We start from the raw sequence: 22,385 nt of genomic DNA, 5'->3' as shown, positions 1-22,385 counted from the left end.
AACTGTGCTCTTCATTGATGAATCCCGGTTTCAACTGCAGATGGCAGACGTTGGCGTTGTGTGGGTGAGCGGTTTGCTGACGTCAACGTTGTGAACAGAGTGATCCATGGTGGCGGTGGGGTTATGGTATGGGCAGGCTCAAGCTATGGACAATGAACACAATATCATTTTATCGATGGCAATTTGAATGCACAGAGATACCTTGACGAGATCCTGAGGCACATTGTCGTGCAATTCATCCGCCGCCATCACCTCATGTTTCAGCATGATAATGCACGGCCCCATGTCACAAGGATCTGTACACAATTCCTGGAAACTGAAAATGTCCCAGTTCTTCCATGGCCTGCATACTCACCAGACATGTCACCCATTGAGCTTGTTTGGGATGCTCTGGATCAACGTGTATAACAGTGTGTTCCAGTTCCCGACAATATCCAGCAACTTCGCACAGCCATTGAAGAGGAGTGGGACAATATTCCACAGGCCACAATCCAATCAGCCTGATGAATTCTATGCAAAGGAGATGTGTCACGCTGCATTTGGCAAATGGTGGTCACACCAGATACTGACTGGTTTTGTGATCCACGCCCCTACTTTTTTTTAAAGGTATATGTGACCAACAGATGCATATCTGTATTCCCAGTCATGTGAAATCCATGGATTAGGGACTAATGCATTTATTTAAATTGACTGATTTCCTTATATGAACTGTAACTCAGTAAAATCTTAGAAATTGTTGCATGTTGCATTTATATTTTTGTTCAGTGTAGAACTGTTCTTTAACTTAGATTTTTGGTTAAGCTGGACGTGAATCCATTATGGTAATTAACAACTTGAAGATTACATTTGAAATCAACCAAAGTTTGAAACCCTAGGCCTAAACAGTATGTCTCGTCTATTTTTAGTTGAACCCTGGGTTGAATTGAAACAATAGTTGTTGATGACTTTTCAGATGCTATATAGGCCTAAATATTGATGATATATGACTTATAAAGTGTGGTTAGATTTCATTTGCTCTGTTAAACCTACCCTTTGGAATGACTTTGATATTTAGGTATTTAGGTATTAAGAGGTCTCTCAATAACCATTCTCACGATAGCACATTGGTAGTAGTCAGTGACAAATATCAAAGCTAAGCAAGGCTGGGCTTGGTTAAAACCCTGGATGGGAGACCAAATGGATAGCTGTTTATAGATTCAGCCTTTTTTTAATGTTAGTGGATATAATGTTGACGATCTGACGTTGTTTCAAAGGTACAAATTCAACATATTTTATACAAGGTTTGGCTATGATGAAAAGTGGTTACCATGATGACATAGTTCTGTGGTTGAAATTTCACCCTCAAAACAACAGTTGATTAATTTTTTCAAATCCAATGTATTTTCCACATAGATTCCACGTCACAATACGTTGACAAATTATATTGAAACAACGTTGATTCAACCAGTTTGTGCCCAGTGGGAGGCTACTAAAAATATACTGTAGTTTTCACCTGGATTCACCTGGTCAGTCTATGTCAGTCTATAATTTTTTTATTTATGTCATGGAAAGAGCATAATGTTTTGTACACTCAGTGTATATCCCTTTCCCACCCCCTCTCTACTGCTTGCTATGATTTCTATCTGATAATGTGTGCATGTTTAGGCCAGTGCTTGACTTGGACTGAAATAGGTGCCGGTATGTTTATATTTAGGTGCAGGAACGCCTCAATAGTTTTGAGCTAATATTCTATAGAAGGTACAGTAACTCAAGCAGAATAAATATTGAGGTGTGGGTACTAAGTTCCGGTGAGCTTCTGCCTAAGTCAAGTACTGTGTTTAATTAAAAAGACAAACAATGTCCCATTTGGAACACTGACAAGTAGAGCATTACATCTGATTGGGTGGGCCTGGCTCCCGAGTGGGTGGACCTGGGCCCGCCAAAGCCCACCCGTAACTACGACCCTGGTGCCCGGTGAGTACTTTCTTCAGAAACATTGAAAACAAATCATCCAGTTTTGCAGTTCACTGATATCATTTAATTGGGGGGGAAAGAAATGGACATGCACACATACAGTTGAAGTCGGAAGTTTACATACACTTAGGTTGGAGTCATTAAAACTCGTTTTTCAATCACTCCACAAATTTATTTTTAACAAACTATAGTTTTGGCAAGTCAGATTATTTCACTTATAATTCACTGTATCACAATTCAGTGGGTCAGAAGTTTACATTCATTAAGTTGACTGTGCCTTTAAACAGCTTGGAAAATTCCAGAAAATGATTTAATGGCTTTAGAAGCTTCTGATAGGCTCATTGACATAATTTGAGTCAATTGGAGGTGTACCTGTGGATGTAATTCAAGACCTACCTTCAAACTCAGTGCCTCTTTGCTTGACATCATGGGAAAATCTAAAGAAATCAGCCAAGACCTCAGAAAAAAAAATGGTAGACCTCCACAAGTCTGGTTCATCCTTGGGAGCAATTTTCAAACGCCTGAAGGTACCACGTTCATCTGTACAAACAATAGTACGCAAATATAAACACCATGGGACCACGCAGCTGTCATACTGCTCAGGAAGGAGACACATTCTGTCTCCTAGAGATGAACGTACTTTTGTGCGAAAAGTGCAAATCAATCCCAGAACAGCAAAGGACCTTGTGAAGATGCTGGAGGAAACAGGTACAAAGTATCTATATCCACAGTAAAACGAGTCCTATATCGACATAACCTGAAAGGCCGCTCAGCAAGGAAGAAGCCACTGCTCCAAAACTGCCATAAAAAAGCCAGACGACGTTTTGCAACTGCACATGGGGACAAAGATCGTTCTTTTTGGAGAAATGTCCACTGGTCTGATGAAACAAATATAGAACTGTTTGTCCATAATGACCATCGTTATGTTTGGAGGAAAAAGGGGGTTGCTTGCAAGCCGAAGAACACCATCCCAACCATGATGCACAGGGGTGGCAGCATCATGCTGTGAGGGTGCTTTGCTGCAGGAGGGACTGGTGCACTTCACAAAATAGATGGCATCATGAGGAAGGAAAGTTATGTGGATATATTGAAGCAACAGCTCAAGACATCAGTCAGGAAGTTAAAGCTTGGTCGCAAATGGGTCTTCCAAATGAACAATGACCCCAAGCATACTTCCAAAGTTGTGGCAAAATGGCTTAAGGACAACAAAGTCAAGGTATTGGAGTGGCCATCACAAAGCCATGACCTCAATCCTATAGAAAGTTTGTGGGCAGAACTGAAAAAGTGTGTGCGAGCAAGGAGTCCTACAAACCTGACTCAGTTACACCAGCTCTGTGTCACACCCTGGCTCTGGGACTCATTATGTTGAGCCAGGGTGTGTGCATTCTATGTGTTCATGTTCTATGTTGGGTGTCTAGGTTGTCGATGTCTATGTTTGTATTGAGTGACTCCCAATCGGAGGTAACGAGTGTCAGCTGTCGGCTCGTTATCTCTGATTGGGAGCCATATTTAAACTGTGTGTCTTCACCTTGTGTTTGTGGGTTTTTGTTCCGTTTCGGTCAGTGTAACCGTGGACTTCATGAGTCGTCTTTTGTTTGTAGTTCGAAACTTTAATAAAATAAGTCATGTTTCTTGCACACGCTGCGCCTTGGTCTCCTTCACTCCTAGACGACCGTGACAGAAAAACCCACCAACACAGGACCAAGCAGCGTGTCCAGGAACAGGCAACCTGGACGTGGGAGCAGCGTCGGAGGGTCGAGTGGCAACCCCAAGAAATTTTTAGGGGGGGGCACACGGCATGGACGACGGGGCTGACGGAGGCAAAGATGGGGCGAATCCAGGAGGCCACCAGGCCAGGGGTACACCGCCCTGTACGTCCTGTGCGGATGCCTCACACAGAGTGTGTGAGGGTAGGCATTCAGCCAGGACGGGTGGTGGCCGCTGTTCACTCCAGGCCTCCTATCCGTCTCCACAGCCCGGTTCGGCCTGTTCCTGCCACCCGCACCAAACCTACGGTGCGCGTCGCCAGCCCGGTCCGGCCTGTTCCTGCCACCCGCACCAAGTCTACGGTGCGCGTCGCCAGCCCGGTCCGGCCTGTTCCTGCCACCCGCACCAAACCTACGGTGCGCGTCGCCAGCCCGGTCCGGCCTGTTCCTGCCACCCGCACCAAGTCTACGGTGCGCGTCGCCAGCCCGGTCCGGCCTGTTCCTGCCACCCGCACCAAGTCTACGGTGCGCGTCGCCAGCCCGACCCGGCCTGTTCCTGCCACCCGCACCAAGTCTACGGTGCGCGTCGCCAGCCCGACCCGGCCTGTTCCTGCCACTCGCACCAAACCTACGGTGCGCGTCGCCAGCCCGGTCCGGCCTGTTCCTGCCACTCGCACCAAACCTACGGTGCGCGTCGCCAGCCCGGTCCGGCCTGTTCCTGCCACCCGCACCAAGTCTACGGTGCGCGTCGCCAGCCCGACCCGGCCTGTTCCTGCCACTCGCACCAAACCTACGGTGCGCGTCGCCAGCCCGGTCCGGCCTGTTCCTGCCACTCGCACTAAGCCAGGGGTGCGAGAAGTCAGCCTGGTAAGGCCCGTTCCTCCTCCACGCACAAAGCCAGGGGTGCGAGAAGTCAGCCTGGTAAGGCCCGTTCCTCCTCCACGCACAAAGCCAGGGGTGCGAGAAGTCAGCCTGGTAAGGCCCGTTCCTCCTCCACGCACAAAGCCAGGGGTGCGAGTCGTCAGCCTGGTAAGGCCCGTTCCTCCTCCACGCACAAAGCCCGGGGTGCGAGTCGTCAGCCTGGTAAGGCCCGTTCCTCCTCCACGCACCAAGCCTACGGGGTGCGGCGTCAGCCCTGTCCGGCTCGTTCCTGCTCTCCGCACCAAGTCTGTGGTGCGCGTCGCCAGCCCATTCCGGTCCATTCCTGTTCCATGCACCAAGCCAGGGGCGCGTGTCGTCAGTCCGGCTCCGGCCAGCGGGGCTAGACAGGACCAGGGGTACTATGGGGGGTGTATCGGAGGGTGGTGGTCAAGGCCGGAGCCAGAACCGCCACCGAGGAGGTATGCCCGCCCAGCCCTCCCCTGTTTGGGGTTTTTGAGGCGCGGTCGCAGTCCGCGCCTTTAGGGGGGGGTACTGTCACACCCTGGCTCTGGGACTCATTATGTTGAGCCAGGGTGTGTGCATTCTATGTGTTCATGTTCTATGTTGGGTGTCTAGGTTGTCGATGTCTATGTTTGTATTGAGTGACTCCCAATCGGAGGTAACGAGTGTCAGCTGTCGGCTCGTTATCTCTGATTGGGAGCCATATTTAAACTGTGTGTCTTCACCTTGTGTTTGTGGGTTTTTGTTCCGTTTCGGTCAGTGTAACCGTGGACTTCATGAGTCGTCTTTTGTTTGTAGTTCGAAACTTTAATAAAATAAGTCATGTTTCTTGCACACGCTGCGCCTTGGTCTCCTTCACTCCTAGACGACCGTGACACTCTGTCAGGAGAAAGGGGCCAAAATTCACCCAACTTATTGTGGGAAGCTTGTGGAAGGCTACCCGAAACGTTTGACCCAAGTTAAACAATTTAAAGGCAATGCTACCAAATAATAATTGAGTGTATGTAAACTTCTGACCCACGATGTGATGAAAGAAATAAAAGCTGAAATAAATCATTCTCTCTACTATTATTTTGAGATTTCACATTCTTAAAATAATGTGGTGATCCTAACTGACCTAAGACAGGTAATTTTTACTAGGATTAAATGTCAGGAATTGTGAAAAACTGAGTTTAAATGTATTCGGCTAAGGTGTATGTAAACTTCCGACTTCAACTGTATGAAGCAGATGTGTCATTTGAACAAAACAAAAGACAGCAATTTAAATAATCTTTGTTATTTCAACCATACAAGCTCAGTACACGTAACAGAGTGGAATGCACGGGTTTATATGCTCAATATTCTTGCTTGATTTTTATACTTCAGGCATTGTTGTGGAGCTGCCAAGTGAACCAATATGATGCAAATGTTGAAATGTAGCGTACCGTTTCAATCCATCTTGTAACAATTTTAAATGGATACAAACTAACTGGACCTTCTCACAGAGAAGAAACATTTATTTTTTCATAAAAAACTTCATTAATGTTATGGGACACAGTTCACAATGTAGCCTCATGACTATTTACAGTATATCACAACGTTTGTATAGGTGGAGGCCAGTGTAAGCAACATTCTATACTGATTGCATTCTGACAGCCTTTCAGTGGTTTTGAGTTCTTGAAAAGTGCAATGAAATCTCCTTATAGTGTTTATTAAAGTTCATATGACATTTTATGTTCATTACTGATGTGTGTGCATATTATATTGGTATTCTTGTAATAAGACTGTGGCATATACAATAGATCCATCCATGTAAATAGATCCAATCTCCTACAATCCACTTTGACACCGTGTTTCCAATTTGTCCAAACCCTAAACAGGACATCATGTTTCTGCTAGGCTGACATTCCATATTGGTGCATCACCGATGAACTCAAAGTTCTAAGAATAACACAATCACTATAGAACGACTACTATTTGTCCCCTTATTGTGTCAGCTGTCAGTAAAATCAACCGTGTGTTTGCACAGCTCCCAGAATTCCTTCACCTTTGAGTTCAGTTTATCAATGTGTATTTCAGTTCAACCCTTCAGAAGTCCCAACCTTTTAAGCTATTAGAAGTCCTAAATTCCCCTCACCTCTGTGACTTTTCTGTGTTATCAGCCACTCTGGCTGAGTTTGTGTTTGTGTCCGTCAGATGCATTTCTCCTGTAAGTTCAGTGTCTCGTCTGTAAATGTCACATGTAGAGTCTTGTCCTTTCGGTCCGTTGGCACCCTGTTCAGACGTGAAGGGTCAACTGTCCCCTCTGATCTCATTGATATCCTGGGTCCTAAAGTGCCCTTTTTGGGATCCTTTTGCATTCCCATACCCGCTGGTGTCTGTTGGTCCTGGAGCAGGGAGCGCTCCACAGCAGGGAGGCTAGGTCTTCCCTCGCCCCCTGTCCCTCTAAACCCCCCCTGCCCCCCTCTAGTCCCCTCCGGAAGGTAAAGAAATGTCTGCGAGGTGCTGATGACGTCCCTCAACTCGCAGGACACTAGCGATGGGGAGTCCTGGGACACGATGGACGAATTCAGGTGACCTTCACCTCCGCAGCAGAATTGACCCCATGCCCCTGAGCCCCGCCCCCGGCTGCCCAAGCTGCAGAACAGACACTTGATCTTCTCCACCAGCTTCAGTAGAACGGTCTTCCTCAGCAGGATGTAGATCCAGGGGTCGAGGATGGGGTTGATGGAGGCAATGCGGATGGCGTGGAGATCTGGGTTCTTCTCTATGGGAGTTGAACGGGCGTCAAATTCAAACCTGGACAGCTGGTTTACAAAAATCCGCAGCTGAGGGAGGAAGGAAGGGAGATGGACAGGGTTTAAGGGTTATTGGTTATTCTGTGTATTTATGAGGAGGATGTACATTGGAAGCTTCAATAGGTGTGTTCAATAGGATCTGGATAAGAGCATCTGCTAAATGACTAAAATGTACAAAATGATTGAATTCCTATTGAATCCTGTTGAACTATTCTAATTAAATCCAATTGATGTAGCGTTCAAACATGAATAACATTAACCTAAACCTAGCTAATAATTTCTCATGTTATTGTAGTGCAAGAAAAAATATACATACATACAGAACAAACTATCATGGTTGCTATGAAAGCAAAACTTCTAACCTATTTGACCGTGCTGTTGTAATGTTGGCATAAGGGTATAGCATGGGCAGTAGAGCGTACTAGGAGCAATAGTATCAGCCTAGCAGACAGCGGCACAGAAGCCTGGGCAAAGAGCAAATGAAAACACAACCCCACTCCCCATGTTAATCATCAATCATATGAACGTCTCTGGCCATTGGCTCTCCCCTGGGCTCTGACTCACAATGTCAAAACAAGTGAAGTAAAGTAACTGTCAGGCACAGGGTTAGTGACTAGCCTATATGATAAGGTTGTTATTGGAAAATACAGAAGGAGGGAAAACACAGAGACACTGATTATTGAACTACAGGGAAAGGGGGATACCTAGTCAGTTGCACAACTAAATGCATTCAATCGAAATGTGTCTTCCGCGTTTAACACAATCCCTCTGAATCAGAGAGGTGCGAGGGGCTGCCTTAATCGATATCCACGTCGTCGGCGCCCAGGGAGCAGTTGTTATTCGGGGTTAACTGCTTTGCTCAAGGGCAGAACAGCAGATTTTTCCACCTTGCTGGCTCAGGGATTCAAACCAGCGACCTTTCGGTTACTGGTCCAACACTCTTAACCGCTAGGCTACCTGCCGCCCTTACAGGGTCTCTTTCAGCTAGTCTTTTCATTTTTGGTTGGTGGAGTTTTTGAAGCTTACAGGATGTACTGTCTAGTGGCTCTGTCCTTAGCTCTCAATCAGAGCATGGGGACAGCATATAGAACACAATAATATGTAATTATAGACCAATGGGTCTTCTTCAGACCTTACGCCCTCAGTTCATCTTTTCAGGGTTTTTTTTCAAGGGGAGGGTTTTTTAAGCTTGCAGGATGTAATGTACTGTCTCTAGTGGATCTGTCCTTACATGTAACTTTCAAATGCTTCATGGGGATGGTTTATAGAACACAATATATCATTGGTCCTCTTCAGAACTTTTGCCCTCAGTGCCCTGCAGTTAGTTTTCTCATTTTCTTTGTGGAGTGTTTTTGAAGCGTGCAGGATGTAATGTACTGTCTCTAGTGACTCTGTCCTTACAGTACCCTCTTGTAACTCTAATGCAGTGAATGGGGACAGGATGGCTTATAGTACTCTCTGCACTGTAAAACCATAAAACGTGACACGTTTATAACGTAAATGTCAGTGTTTAAAACGTAAACATTAGGCGTTTAGATTTGCCAATAAGTGTTCTCATCTTGAACACAGGCGTTTAGAATGCAAGATTAAACATGATAGTCAGCTTTTTACAGTCAGTTTCCAATCAGGAAAACACCTACTGTTTATCTCCTAAGTGTTCCATTTTTAAACACTAGTGTTTACTTTCCCATCATCCTGTTTAGAGTGCATTAGTCATTACAAATTAATGTGACTTTCCTTGCCTTTTATTCAGATCAGTGTAAGGAATGTCTGTCACCTTACCTACATTTCAGCACTTAACAGCACTTGATTCAAGAAATATTTTCAATCACATGGTGTTGTTGTTACTCAACTGTGTTGACTTCATTTTTGTTAACCTTCTGGGTGAAAAAGACGTGGGCGGGGACCATTATCATATTTCCCAGCATGCTTTGTTGCAGGTTGATTTTTTGAATAATTTGTTTTAATATCTATGTTTCCTCGTGTACATTGATCCTAAACAATCAGATCCTAAACATTTGGTTTTACAGTATGTACAGAGGACAGAGTTTGGTGGAAATGGTTGACACTGGCCGAGCAGTACTCAGACAGACCGATCCCATCAGCACAAGTGGATGGTATTACGTTCCCACAACACAAACTCAAAATGTCGCTCACAACAAAGGGAACTAACAAGGAAAATCACTGACAACCAAAACAGAAAGGGGTTCAAAAGGGGTTCTGAAGGACATCCATGGTGGTCTCCACTGAAAGTTGACAAGCAACTAGGAAAATGTGCCCTAAAAGATTCCCACAATGGATGCCCACTAAATTTGGCTAGTGAATGGAAAACAAAAAGAAAACCCTGCACCAACTTAAGATAGGGAGTAAAAAGAAAGCAGATCAAAACAAAACAGGGAAATACCAGATAATAGGCTTTGTTTAAGAACTTAAATAGGGAGAGTCAACAAAAGGTGACTCTCAAGTCCCCTGTAGCTCAGTGGGTAGAGCATGGCGCTTGCAACGCCAGGGCTGTGGGTTCGTTTCCCACGGGGGCCAGTATGCACTCACTATATATGCATTTACTAACTGTAAGTCGCTCTGGAAAAGAGTGTCTGCAAAATTACTAAAATGTAAATGTAAGACCAACTGGAGCACTGGGCCAGCCACTCCCAAACATCACCTGGGCCAGCACAGGCGAAACACCTACTGACCAACGAGATGGACAAGCCTGCACAGGTGCAGCACATACCCACCAATGAGGCGACACCAATCGATGTGCCCCACGCGCCAAAGCGCCACCTCGAAATATAAACGGAAAAACCAAAACCCGCAACAATGAACATAACTAGTTGTTGCTCTAATGTCCAGTTGATATTGCCACCATTGACATCTGGATAGTTGCATTTCTCAAGGTACACACACACAAACACACACACACACACACACACAAAAAGCATTAGCCTGTCTTCCTTATCAGTGTGCTAAATCACAAATACCTGTTATTCATGCTCTAAAATTAGATATTAGTCTAAGATATTATTAATACAAGGGCTTTTCTTTAAGGTTTTGCTATAGTTAGTCCTTATGTTATTGGTGAATTTGGCATCTAAAGATAAAAGCAAAAATGATCAACAGACCAATACTATTTATTGGTTCTTGTTTTTCTCAAAGTAAGGAAATGTTTCTAATGGCAAGAGCACCAGAAGTTGACATTAGAGTTAACATAGTAACAACACCTCATTAATTATAATTATGCCTATTAATATCCTTCATTGGATTAGGAGCTAATTTACTAAATATTAAACCATTTTATTTAATGCACATTTTGGGCTTTCCCTCCAATTATTAATTCGTATGCTGATGCGTAAAGGTGTTACAAACAATGACACCACACCAACCAGAACGTTATCCATTCCTGCGCACACACAACGAGAGACACAAAAGAGAGACCAACATGTTGCGCAACCTTAAAAAATCAGTCAAAATATTGCAATACTTATTTTGCAAGGCGTCAACTTACTACCAAAGGTATGGAGCAGATGAGAACCACCACGGAGGTAGCGATGAGCAGAATCACCATCTGGATCTCTGCGCCGGCCAAGCGTTGGAAGCTCCGTCTGCGCCTCAGGTCCGCTATGCGTCCTCCCTGGTCCGTACCCAGCGATGTCCTGCGGATGAACCGCTTGTGCATCATAATCAGCGCCCCGCATACCAGCACGTTGCATATCACCGTGGCCAGGATAAGAAAGGAGCTCACCCCGGCGTACATGTAGGAGAAGGCGGCGTGCGTGGAGTCGTTAGTCCGCCAGTCGATGAAGCACCACGTCCCTGGGAACTGATTATTCACTTTCCCCAGCCCCATGGCAGGCAGTGCGCAGAACATCACGTTAAAAATGTAAATGCCCGCAAGCGTCAACGCTGCAAGTCTTTGGTCCACGTAATGGTTGTAGAAATATGCATGGTTTATAGCCAGGTATCTCTCTATGGACATAGCACAGATAATGCTGAGGCCGACTAGAAAGAAGAAGAGAAGGATGAAGCCGGAGTACTGACACAGTGACTCTCCACCCGGCCACTTCCCTTGCACATAGGTGGCGATGGTGACGGGGCTGGCCAGTAGCGTTCCCAAAAGGTCGGTCACTGCAAGTCCGCACACCAGGGTGTAAAATGTGGTTTCCTTCTGTTCCTTCCGAGACTTTCGGAGAACCACGATGGCGATGACGTTACCCACCACTCCGAATATGAACATAATCACCGGGATAGTAGGCTCCCGGGACCCACTTGTCATCCTGCCATTATTCATACCCGACATTATTCTGTAACTGTCTATGTGGAACAAAATAGTCAGTTCTTCACCAGTGTTCTCTCCCAATTCGTTGGCATGTAGCTACCCTTCCGTTGGTGCGCGCTCTCCAAGTTGCTCAATATCGCGCAAATCCACCCTTCCCCAATTTCCATCACCTTATCTAACCATTACGCACTTGAATAACCACTCTAACGAATGTCTCCGTGTTTGAATGTACACGTTCCTCTCTTCTGTTACTCGCTAACTTTAGGTTTTTGACTATCCGAAGTGTTTTTGTCTCAGGCGTTCTGCACACCGCGCTGCCCACACATACACTGCTAAAATACCTTTTTCGTCGGAGCTTCATGTTCAACTCCTCCTCTGTCGTCGCTCCCTTCACTTGTAAGTTTGAAGCAGAAGCTCTGCACTATAGAAGGTGCAGCCCAGCAGCACCTTGCGTCAGAAATGTATTTTAACCCAAGAAAACAACACCATGCGTATTTTTGTCGTTTACAGAAGACTTCATGCTAATGCATGGCCGTTGGCCCTATTTTAAAATGGGGTTGTTTCCAAACAATATTTTATTCCCACTATTTGTCTTGATTACTCAGTAGCCCAGTCTTACACAATGGAGCAGTTTTAAAGAGGTCCTCCAGCCAATTTTTTACTTTTACTGTTGAAAGTACAAATACAGTAAAGTAAACACACTAAAGTATATATATATATTTTTTTGTTTGTTGTTGTTGCTAAATAGTGTTTGTAGACAACTGCTAACTTCAAGGAGTGGGGCTTTCAAGGAGTTGGTCTGATGGGAATCATTGATGACTCTGGCCTCCTCCTTGCTTGAGGAATAATAGAGGATAATTCCCAAATAATTACACCACCTCTACGCGAAGATAAACAATGAATAAGGTCTAGCGAACCTACTGGTTCCAAGTGGAAAAAGCCTCTACTTTATTTTTGGGGATAAAAATAACACCATTCTCCATGTACTGTCATTGACAACTTGATAAGAGCTATTAATAAGAGCTAGGTAAATGAGTAATCCATTTGGATAAGGGAATTGTACATATAAATTACACTTATTTTAGTTTATTAGGTACACCCATCTAATACCGGGTCGGACCCCCCTTTGCCTCCAGAACAGCCTGAATTCTTCGGGGCATGGAAATGTTGCTCAATTGGTATCAAGGGACCTAACGTGTGCCAGGAAAACGCTCCCCACACCATTACACCTCCACAATTGTTCAGTGTTGGTGATCGTGTGCCCACTGGAGCCGCTTGTTCTTGTTTTTAGCTGATAGGAGTGGGTCCCGGTGTGGTCGTCTGCTGCAATATAGCCCATCTTTGACAAGGACCAACGAATTGTGCGTTCCGAGATGCCGTTCTGCACACCACTGTTGTACTGCGCCGTTATTTGCCTGTTAGCTTGCACGATACTTGTCATTCTCCTTTGACCTCTCATCAACTAGTTGTTTTCGCCCACAGGACTTTTTTTTATTTTCACCATTCTCGGGAAACCCTAGACACTGTCGTGAGTGAAAAGCCCAAGAGGCCGGATGTTTCTGAGGTACTAGAACCGGTGCGGCTGGCACCGACGATCATACCACGCTTAACGTCACTTAGGTCACTCGTTTTGCCCATTCTAACGTTCAATCGAACAGTAACTAAATGCCTTGATGTCTGTCTGCCTGCTTTATGTAGGAGCGAGCCATTTTCGTGAAAGCAGTGGCCACTGAGTGTATTTTACCTTATAATCGCTGGAGACAAATGTGAAGCAGATCAACATATCAACTTTCCCACTGTAAAGTTTATGAAATGCTGTGCCTTTATGTAGAATTTGTCTTAATTATAGGCTACCCTGACTTTCTCATGTTAAATATGATCAACTATCAGTATCGACCGTCAGTAGGTCTAATGACCACACATATTAAACTGCCAATTTACTGTTAATTCCCTTCAGTTGGTATAACCTACATTATCATTCCATTTAATTACATTGTTTTGTTTAACTTTATTTGCTTCCTCTGTAAACACAGTCACGGCCATATGGTTGTTGCTGAGGATCATTAGTAACATTTGATAATATAAAAAAAGACATGTAGGCTAATTTAATCATTATGCAGCGGAGCACAAACCAAGCCATTTAAACCCGCCCGACACATGGAGCAATACTTGGCCGTGTCATCACACAGTTCCATGGTTAGTGCAGGCACTAGACGAGGGAGGGTATAGCCTACTATTGTACACTATTCTCCATATTATAATTATATGTACACTAATCTTCCAACATTACAATGGGTTGAAGAACTGAATGTGGCAAATTTCTGAAATCTACAGTTTTCTTTATTTTCTATTAAAGGCTCTCCAAACCTGTTTTTTATGATTCATAAATACTTTCCTAACCTTAATTAAGCTATACTAAAAAAATATATAAACGCAATATGTAAAGTGTTGATCCTATGTTTCATGAGCTGAAATAGAAGATCCCAGAAATGTTCCATATGCGCAAAAAGCTTATTTTCTCAAATTTTGTGCAAAAATTACGTCCCTGTTAGTGAGCATTTCTCCTTTGCCAAGATAATTTATCCACCTGACAGGTGTGGCATATCAAGAAGCTGATTAAACAGAATGATCATTACACAGGTGCACCTTGTGCTGGGGACAATAAAAAGCAACTCTAAAATGTGCACACAACACAATGCCACAGATGTCTTGTATGAGGGAGCATACAATTGACATGCTGACTCCAGGAATGTCCATCAGAGCTGTTTCCAGAGAATTGAATGTTAATTAGCTGCCTCCAGCGTCGTTATAGAGAATTTGTCAGAACGTCCAACCGGCCTCTCAACTGCAGACCATGTGGAACCACGCCAGCCCAGGACCTCCACATCTGGCTTCTTCACCTGCGGGATCATCTGAGACCAGCCACCCGGACAGCTGATGAAACTGAGGAGTATTTCTGTCTGTAATAAAGCCAATATTTATATGGGGGATATAATCTTCCCAGCTCTGCAGATTTTGCTGCGAAGAGACAGAATCATTAGATCATTTGTTTTGGTACTGTCCATTTGTAGCTTGTTTTTGGTCACAGGTCCAGGATTGGCTGAAGGATTGCAATATATACCTGGAGCTAACCCTGCAGATAGCATTACTGGGTGATCTGAAAGTCATAGTCAATCGATCAACAATATAATAATACTTTTAGCAAAAATGTTTATTTTCAATTTACAATCTGTAGAAACAATGGGGTTTAGAACTTTTGTGAAACATCACAGTACAGTTGAGAAATATATGGCAAGTAGAAATCCAATATGGATGGTGTTAAGAGATAGATGGGACTAATAACAACTAATAACAACAAAATAACTAATGTAAAACATACTGTGTCCATAATAAGTATATAGGTTGAGAACTTTTGTGATAGAGCACAGTTTGGGGGATATGGCATGTAGAGGCATGGACATCATGAAAATGATCGGAGAGGTTGAGGGTAGAGGAAGTAAAATGTATATAGTATGTATAAGCTGGAAGTAGAGGCCTAAGCCTTGTTGTTCACTAGTTTACTCCAATTAGGGGAGTGGTTGTGGGTTTGGAAAGTAATAAAGGAAAATACATTTAGAAAAATTGAAAAAGAAATGGGGAAGAACAAACATGCAAATAAAGCCCTTTTGTGGGGTAAAAGTCATTCTGATTGGCTGGGCCTGGCTCTCCAGTGGGTGGGCCTATGTCCCAGTAATGTGAAATCCATAGATTAGGGCCTAATTTATTTATTTCAATTGACTGATTTCCTTATATGAACTGTAACTTAGTAAAATTGTTGAAATTGTTGCCTGTTGCATTTACATTTTTGTTCAGTAAATAAGATCAGAGTATCTACCAATTGGTGCTGAAACAGAGATGAATGTGCATATATTTTGATGGCTTTCTTTCATTGATCCCCAAGGTTGTGAACCCGTTCTCTCGATATATTCTATTGAGTCTGTTGACAAAATTCTAACTTAAAGGTACAACACATTTAAAGGGATGGCTTAAATGTACTGAAACCCCTATTGAATGAAAACTCCATGAGACAATCTGTCAGCCAACAAGTGGGAGAGATTTCAGCGGTGGGCCTATGTCCCAGTAATGTGAAATCCATAGATTAGGGCCTAATTTATTTATTTCAATTGACTGATTTCCTTATATGAACTGTAACTTAGTAAAATTGTTGAAATTGTTGCCTGTTGCATTTACATTTTTGTTCAGTAAATAAGATCAGAGTATCTACCAATTGGTGCTGAAACAGAGATGAATGTGCATATGTTTTGATGGCTTTCTTTCATTGATCCCCAAAGTTGTGAACCCGTTCTCTCGATATATTCTATTGAGTCTGTTGACAAAATTCTAACTTAAAGGTACAACACATTTAAAGGGATGGCTTAAATGTACTGAAACCCCTATTGAATGAAAACTCCATGAGACAATCTGTCAGCCAACAAGTGGGAGAGATTTCAGCGGTTGAATTACATTCATTCAGCTTGCGCAAGGGAACCATGCCTGCAAAGCCCATTACGCACCTTCATAAGGTAAGTCTGAATACCAACTACTGAGATGTGCATAGAAGTAAAAAATATGTAATTTCCTAAATCGGAATTATATGATAAATCATATAATAGGCTAAATGACGCCAAAGCACATGAAACCAAAAGTCCTCCAATGGGCTCCTACACAGTACGCACTACACAAAAAAAGCCGCAATTCAGGGTGTTCCTGCATGTGGTCATTCCTGCATCTGTCAGGTTGGATGGGGAGCATTGCTGGACAGCTATTTTCAGGTCTCTCCAGAGATGTTCGATCGGGATAAAGTCTGGGCTCTGGCTGGGCCACTCAAGGACATTCAGAGACTTGTCCCGAATCCACTCCTGCTTTGTCTTGGCTGTATGCTTAGGGTTGTTGTCCTGTTGGAAGGTGAACCTTCGCCCCAGTCTGAGGTCCTGAGCGCTCTGGAGCAGGTTTTCATCAAGGATCTCTCGGTACTTTGCTCCGTTCATCTTTCCCTCGATCCTGACTAGTCTCCTAGTCCCTGCCACTGAACAACATCCCCACATCATACCGCTGCCACCACCATGCTTCACCATAGGGATGATATTGCCCAGGTGATGAGCTATGCCTGGTTTCCTCAAGACGTGACGCTTGGCATTCAGGCCAAAGAGTTCAATCTGGGTTTCATCAGACCAGAGAATCTTGTTTCTCATGGGCTGAGAGTCTTTTAGGTGCCTTTTGGCAAACTCCAACTTGGCTGTCATGTGCATTTTACTGAGGAAAGGCCTGATTGGTGGAGTGCTGCAGAGATGGTTGTCTTTCTGGAAGGTTCTCCCATCTCCACAGAGGAACTCTGGAGATCTGTCAGAGTGACCATCGGGTTCTTGGTCACTTCCCTGACCAAGGCCCTTCTCCCCCGATTGCTCAGTTTGGCCGGGCGGCCAGTTTGGTCATTTAAGAATGATGGAGGCCACTGTTTTCTTGGGGACCTTTAATGCTGCAGAAATGTTTTGGTACCCTTCCCCAGAGCTGTGCCTCGACACAATCCTGTCTCGGAGCTCTAAGGACAATTCCTTCAACCTCATGGCTTGGTTTTTGATCTGACATGCACTGTCAACTGTGGGACCTTATACAGTGAGGGAGAAAAGTATTTGATCCCCTGCTGATTTTGTATGTTTGCCCACTGACAAAGACATGATCAGTCTATAATTTTAATGGTAGGTTTATTTGAACAATGAGAGACAGAATAACAACAAAAAAATCCAGAAAAACGCATGTTTTAAATTGATTAGCATTTTAATTAGGGAAATAAGTATTTGACCCCTCTGCAAAACATTACTTAGTACTTGGTGGCAAAACCCTTGTTGGCAATCACAGAGGTCAGACGTTTCTTGTAGTTGGCCACCAGGTTTGCACACATCTCAGGAGGGATTTTGTCCCACTCCTCTTTGCAGATCTTCTCCAAGTCATTAAGGTTTCGAGGCTGACGTTTGGCAACTTGAACCTTCAGCTCCCTCCACAGATTGTCTATGGGATTAAGGTCTGGCGACTGGCTAGGCCACTCCAGGACCTTAATGTGCTTCTTCTTGAGCCACTCCTTTGTTGCCTTGGCCGTGTATTTTGGGTCATTGTCATGCTGGAATACCCATCCATGACCCATTTTCAATGCCTTGGCTGAGGGAAGGAGGTTCTCACCCAAGATTTGACAGTACATGGCCCTGTCCATCGTCCCTTTGATGCGGTGAAGTAGTCCTGTCCCCTTAGCAGAAAAACACCCCCAAAGCATAATGTTTCCACCTCCATGTTTGATGGTGGGGATGGTGTTCTTGGGGTCATAGGCAGTATTCCTCCTCCTCCAAACACGGCGAGTTGAGTTGATGCCAAAGAGCTCCATTTTGGTCTCATCTGACCACAACACTTTCACCCAGTTCTCCTCTGAATCATTCAGATGTTCATTGGCAAACGTCAGACGGGCCTGTATATGTGCTTTCTTGAGCAGGGGGACCTTGCGGGTGCTGCAGGATTTCAGTCCTTCACGGCGTAGTGTGTTACCAATTGTTTTCTTGGTGACTATGGTCCCAGCTGCCTTGAGATCATTGACAAGATCCTCCCATGTAGTTCTGGGCTGATTCCTCACCGTTCTCATGATCATTGCAACTCCACGAGGTTAGATCTTGCATGGAGCCCCAGGCCGAGGTAGATTGACAGTTATTTTGTGTTTCTTCCATTTGCGAATAATCGCACCACTGTTGTCACCTTCTCACCAAGCTGCTTGGCGATGGACTTGTAGCCCATTCCAGCCTTGTGTAGGTCTACAATCTTGTCCCTGACATCCTTGGAGAGCTCTTTGGTCTTGGCCATGGTGGAGAGTTTGGAATCTGATTGATTAATTGCTTCTGTGGACAGGTGTCTTTTATACAGGTAACAAGCTGAGATTAGGAGCACTCCCTTTAAGAGTGTGCTCCTAATCTCAGCTCGTTACCTGTATAAAAGACACCTGGGAGCCAGAAATCTTTCTGATTGAGAGGGGGTCAAATACGTATTTCCCTCATTAAAATGCAAATCAATTTCTAAAAATTTTGACATGCGTTTTTCAGGATTTTTTTGTTGCTATTCTGTCTCTCACTGTTCAAATGAACCTACCATTACAATTATATACTGATCATTTCTTTGTCAGTGGGCAAACGTACAAAATCAGCAGGGGATCAAATACTTTTTTCCCTCACTGTATAGACAGGTGTGTGCCTTTCCAAATCATGTCCAATCAATAGAATTTACCACAGGTGGACTCTAATCAAGTTGTAGAAACATCTCAAGGATGATCAATGGAAACAGGATGCACCTGAGCTCAATTTCGAGTCTCATAGCAAAGAGTCTGAATACTTATGTAAATACCTGTTTTCGCTTTGTCATTATGGGGTATTGTGTCTAGATTGATGAGGAAAAAAAGTATTTTAATCCATTTTAGAATAAATGTGGAAAAAGTGAAGGGGTCTGAATTCTTTCGAATACACTGTATTAGGGCTGACCCCATTTAGTCGACTGGTCCATTGTTTGGTCGATAGGCTGTTGGTCGACCGATATTTCTTTAGTCGAGCAGTAGCATGGTGTACAAGACACCTGTCTGATTCAGGCCTGTCTGAGTGGACTAATCCATTATGGAGGCCGTGGGGATGGCACAGTCCATCAGTCTAAGACGTGCTACTGAAATTGTATATGGTTATATTACATAAGAACAATTGTGCAACACTAATAAAAATAATATTATCTTATAGCAAATGTGCTTTCTCCCTCGTTGGATAGCGGTTGCTGTCCACGGTTCTGAAACACATCAGTATGCTGTTGAATTGGTGCCTTTTCCTAGACCTTGTTGCTATGTGCATAATAGTAAAGTTAACCAGCATATTGGTGTTGAGAACAATGCTGCGGAGGCAGCAGCAGAATGAGGAGATGAGAGAACAGCCCTTGCCTTATTGTCTAAGAAAAGTGAGGAGAGTGGAAACCCCAACTTAATTAGGTCTATAAACAATAGCCTATCTGTTAAATGTGCCAGCACAAAGCCTCACGCAAGGACAACAATTTCACAAATTCGGCTGTTTTTAATCTGTGCTTTGCTGTAATAAAGGCTCTACACTTTTTCGTTAGAAAAGCCTCTCTTGTATTATTTATAATTTGTTTCGTGTTTACACTGTTCCAAATTGTCGGAAAATGATATTTATAATAATAATGATAATAATAACGCTCCTTTTTTTGATCTCCTTCTTATTGTTATTATTATTACTATTATTATTATATTAATAATAAATAATGTCATTATTAATAGTAGTCTTAGTATAGCAGCTTGTATAACCACCATCGAGCTGTAGGCCTAAGAGCACATTCTGTTTAGTCTTAATATCATAACTTACCTAGGCCTATATTTCAATACTCCCATAGTCTACTGTATCAATCAATCATTCATTCGTTCATGTCATCACACAGCATACGAGTCATTCATGATTTGAAATGCAATCAAGCATTTTAGTTTTGAAATAAAATAAAGCCAGCTTTGAATAACTAGCTTAAACAATAAATGAACCATTCCATTTTGGGAATTGCATTCACGAATGAATGCGACAGTTTTTAGTCTTTGCTGTAATAAAGGCTTAGAAAAAAACTTTACAACAGACTCTCTGGTATACTTTATTTAGTGTTGTTTACATTGTTCCAAACGGTCAGAGAAATTATATTGTAATCTATACAGCACCTGTTTGGCACACATAATATGCATGCAGCGCTTGCTCCTTACCTTTTTCTTGATCTCCAGTATTTTCCACAGCTAGTCACATTTATCTCTTTACCTCCTGAGCAACCTATAAATATTCCCCCGCTTCGAGTTTATTTGTCACGTCATCTGCATCCATTCTGCTGTCACATGTGTTACGGTGTTCAGAGTTTGTTCAAATCAAATCAAATTGTATTTGTCACATACATGTGTTTAGCAGATGTTATTGCGGGTGTAGCGAAATGCTTGTGCTTCTAGCTCCGACAGTGCAGTAATATCTAACAAGTAATATCTAACAATTTCACAACATATACACAATACACACAAATCTAGTAAGGAATGGAATTTAAGAATATATACATATATGGACAAGCAATGTTATAACCAATTTATTGATGTGATTATGATATGCTATAAGCATGGTCTGCCCGCTCATTAGGCAGGATTAGGCGGGGGCGGCATTTTCTGAGCTAAACTGACCAAGACGAACCGCCAACAACAACACATAAAACCTCACATAATTCTGCCCAAAAACAATGACAATTTCTCTCAACCAGTGGCATGTGGGCTTTTTAGGTGAGCGCTGTTGCCGCCCTTTGATAAGCAGTGCCCACTTTGTCAAAGGCAGGGGTGCAATATATTTTGCTTGTCCATTTCCAGTGCGCTTCTCCAGGGTGCTGTTGGAGAGACGCATCTTTGCAACGCTCCACCAACGTTCAGTAAAAAAATAAAATCTAACATAAATCATGATATAGGATATGGTAGAAAGAGTATGTGGCCTTTTCTGTAGCCTACAGGCTGGATATAAAATGTATGTCAATATAATGAGACAGATACTTTTTACATCATGCAAGTTTCTCAAATCAAATAGCCTAACCTAAATGGTGCTCAATCAACAACAAAAAAATAGCTATCATGTTAACAAAGCAACACATCCTAAAAACAGGACAGGTCAAAGTAAAATGGACAATCACAACTGTTGTCCAGGAGTTTCACCTCATTGTCATGATGGTTTCAAGTTTGTATCCGTAAATGTTTTTGACAAGCTGATCATAGCGAAAAATAAAATACTTCTGCATTTCCTGCTGTGTAAACACAACATTTGAAATTGTGTTTTTTACATTGGATAAAAGTAGAGACTAAGAGCTAGAAAATGGTACAGTGGGGAAAAAAGTATTTAGTCAGCCACCAATTGTGCAAGTTCTCCCACTTAAAAAGATGAGAGAGGCCTGTAATTTTCATCATAGGTACATGTCAACTATGACAGACAAAATGACATTTTTCCCCCCAGAAAATCACATTGTAGGATTTTTTATGAATTTATTTGCAAATTATGGTGGAAAATAAGTATTTGGTCAATAACAAAAGTTTCTCAATACTTTGTTATATACCCTTTGTTGGCAATGACACAGGTCAAACGTTTTCTGTAAGTCTTCACAAGGTTTTCACACACTGTTGCTGGTATTTTGGCCCATTCCTCCATGCAGATCTCCTCTAGAGCAGTGATGTTTTGGGGCTGTCGCTGGGCAACACAGACTTTCAACTCCCTCCAAAGATTTTCTATGGGGTTGAGATCTGGAGACTGGCTAGGCCACTCCAGGACCTTGAAATGCTTCTTACGAAGCCACTCCTTCATTGCCCGGGCGGTGTGTTTGGGATCATTGTCATGCTGAAAGACCCAGCCACGTTTCATGTTCAATGCCCTTGTTGATGGAAGGAGGTTTTAACTCAAAATCTCACGATACATGGCCACATTCATTCTTTCCTTTACACAGATCAGTCGTCCTGGTCCCTTTGCAGAAAAACAGCCCCAAAGCATGATGTTTCCACCCCCATGCTTCACAGTAGGTATGGTGTTCTTTGGATGCAACTCAGCATTCTTTGTCCTCCAAACACGACGAGTTGAGTTTTTACCAAAAAGTTATATTTTGGTTTCATCTGACCATATGACATTCTCCCAATCCTCTTCTGGATCATCCAAATGCACTCTAGCAAACTTCAGATGGGCCTGG

The 22,385-nt window shown here is 43.3% G+C and overlaps 1 protein-coding gene across 1 annotated transcript; it reads right to left on the bottom strand.

Moving 5' to 3' along the window:
- Nucleotides 1–5,805: 5,805 nt before the first annotated feature.
- Nucleotides 5,806–11,987, bottom strand: LOC311099446 (prostaglandin E2 receptor EP4 subtype-like). Its single transcript, XM_084140129.1, has 2 exons — nucleotides 10,821–11,987; nucleotides 5,806–7,348 (listed from the first exon to the last, which is right to left on the bottom strand). The coding sequence occupies exons 1-2, from the start codon at nucleotides 11,610–11,612 to the stop codon at nucleotides 6,713–6,715; spliced, it is 1,428 nt and encodes a 475-aa protein (XP_083996255.1). The 5' UTR covers nucleotides 11,613–11,987; the 3' UTR covers nucleotides 5,806–6,712.
- Between the last annotated feature and the right edge of the window lie 10,398 nt (nucleotides 11,988–22,385).

Source organism: Coregonus lavaretus (assembly GCF_964263955.1).
Source record: "Coregonus lavaretus genome assembly, chromosome: 24".
NCBI classification, from domain to species: domain Eukaryota; kingdom Metazoa; phylum Chordata; class Actinopteri; order Salmoniformes; family Salmonidae; genus Coregonus; species Coregonus lavaretus.
Note: the sequence above shows the minus strand (reverse complement) of the source record. Positions and strands in the feature narration are given on the sequence as shown.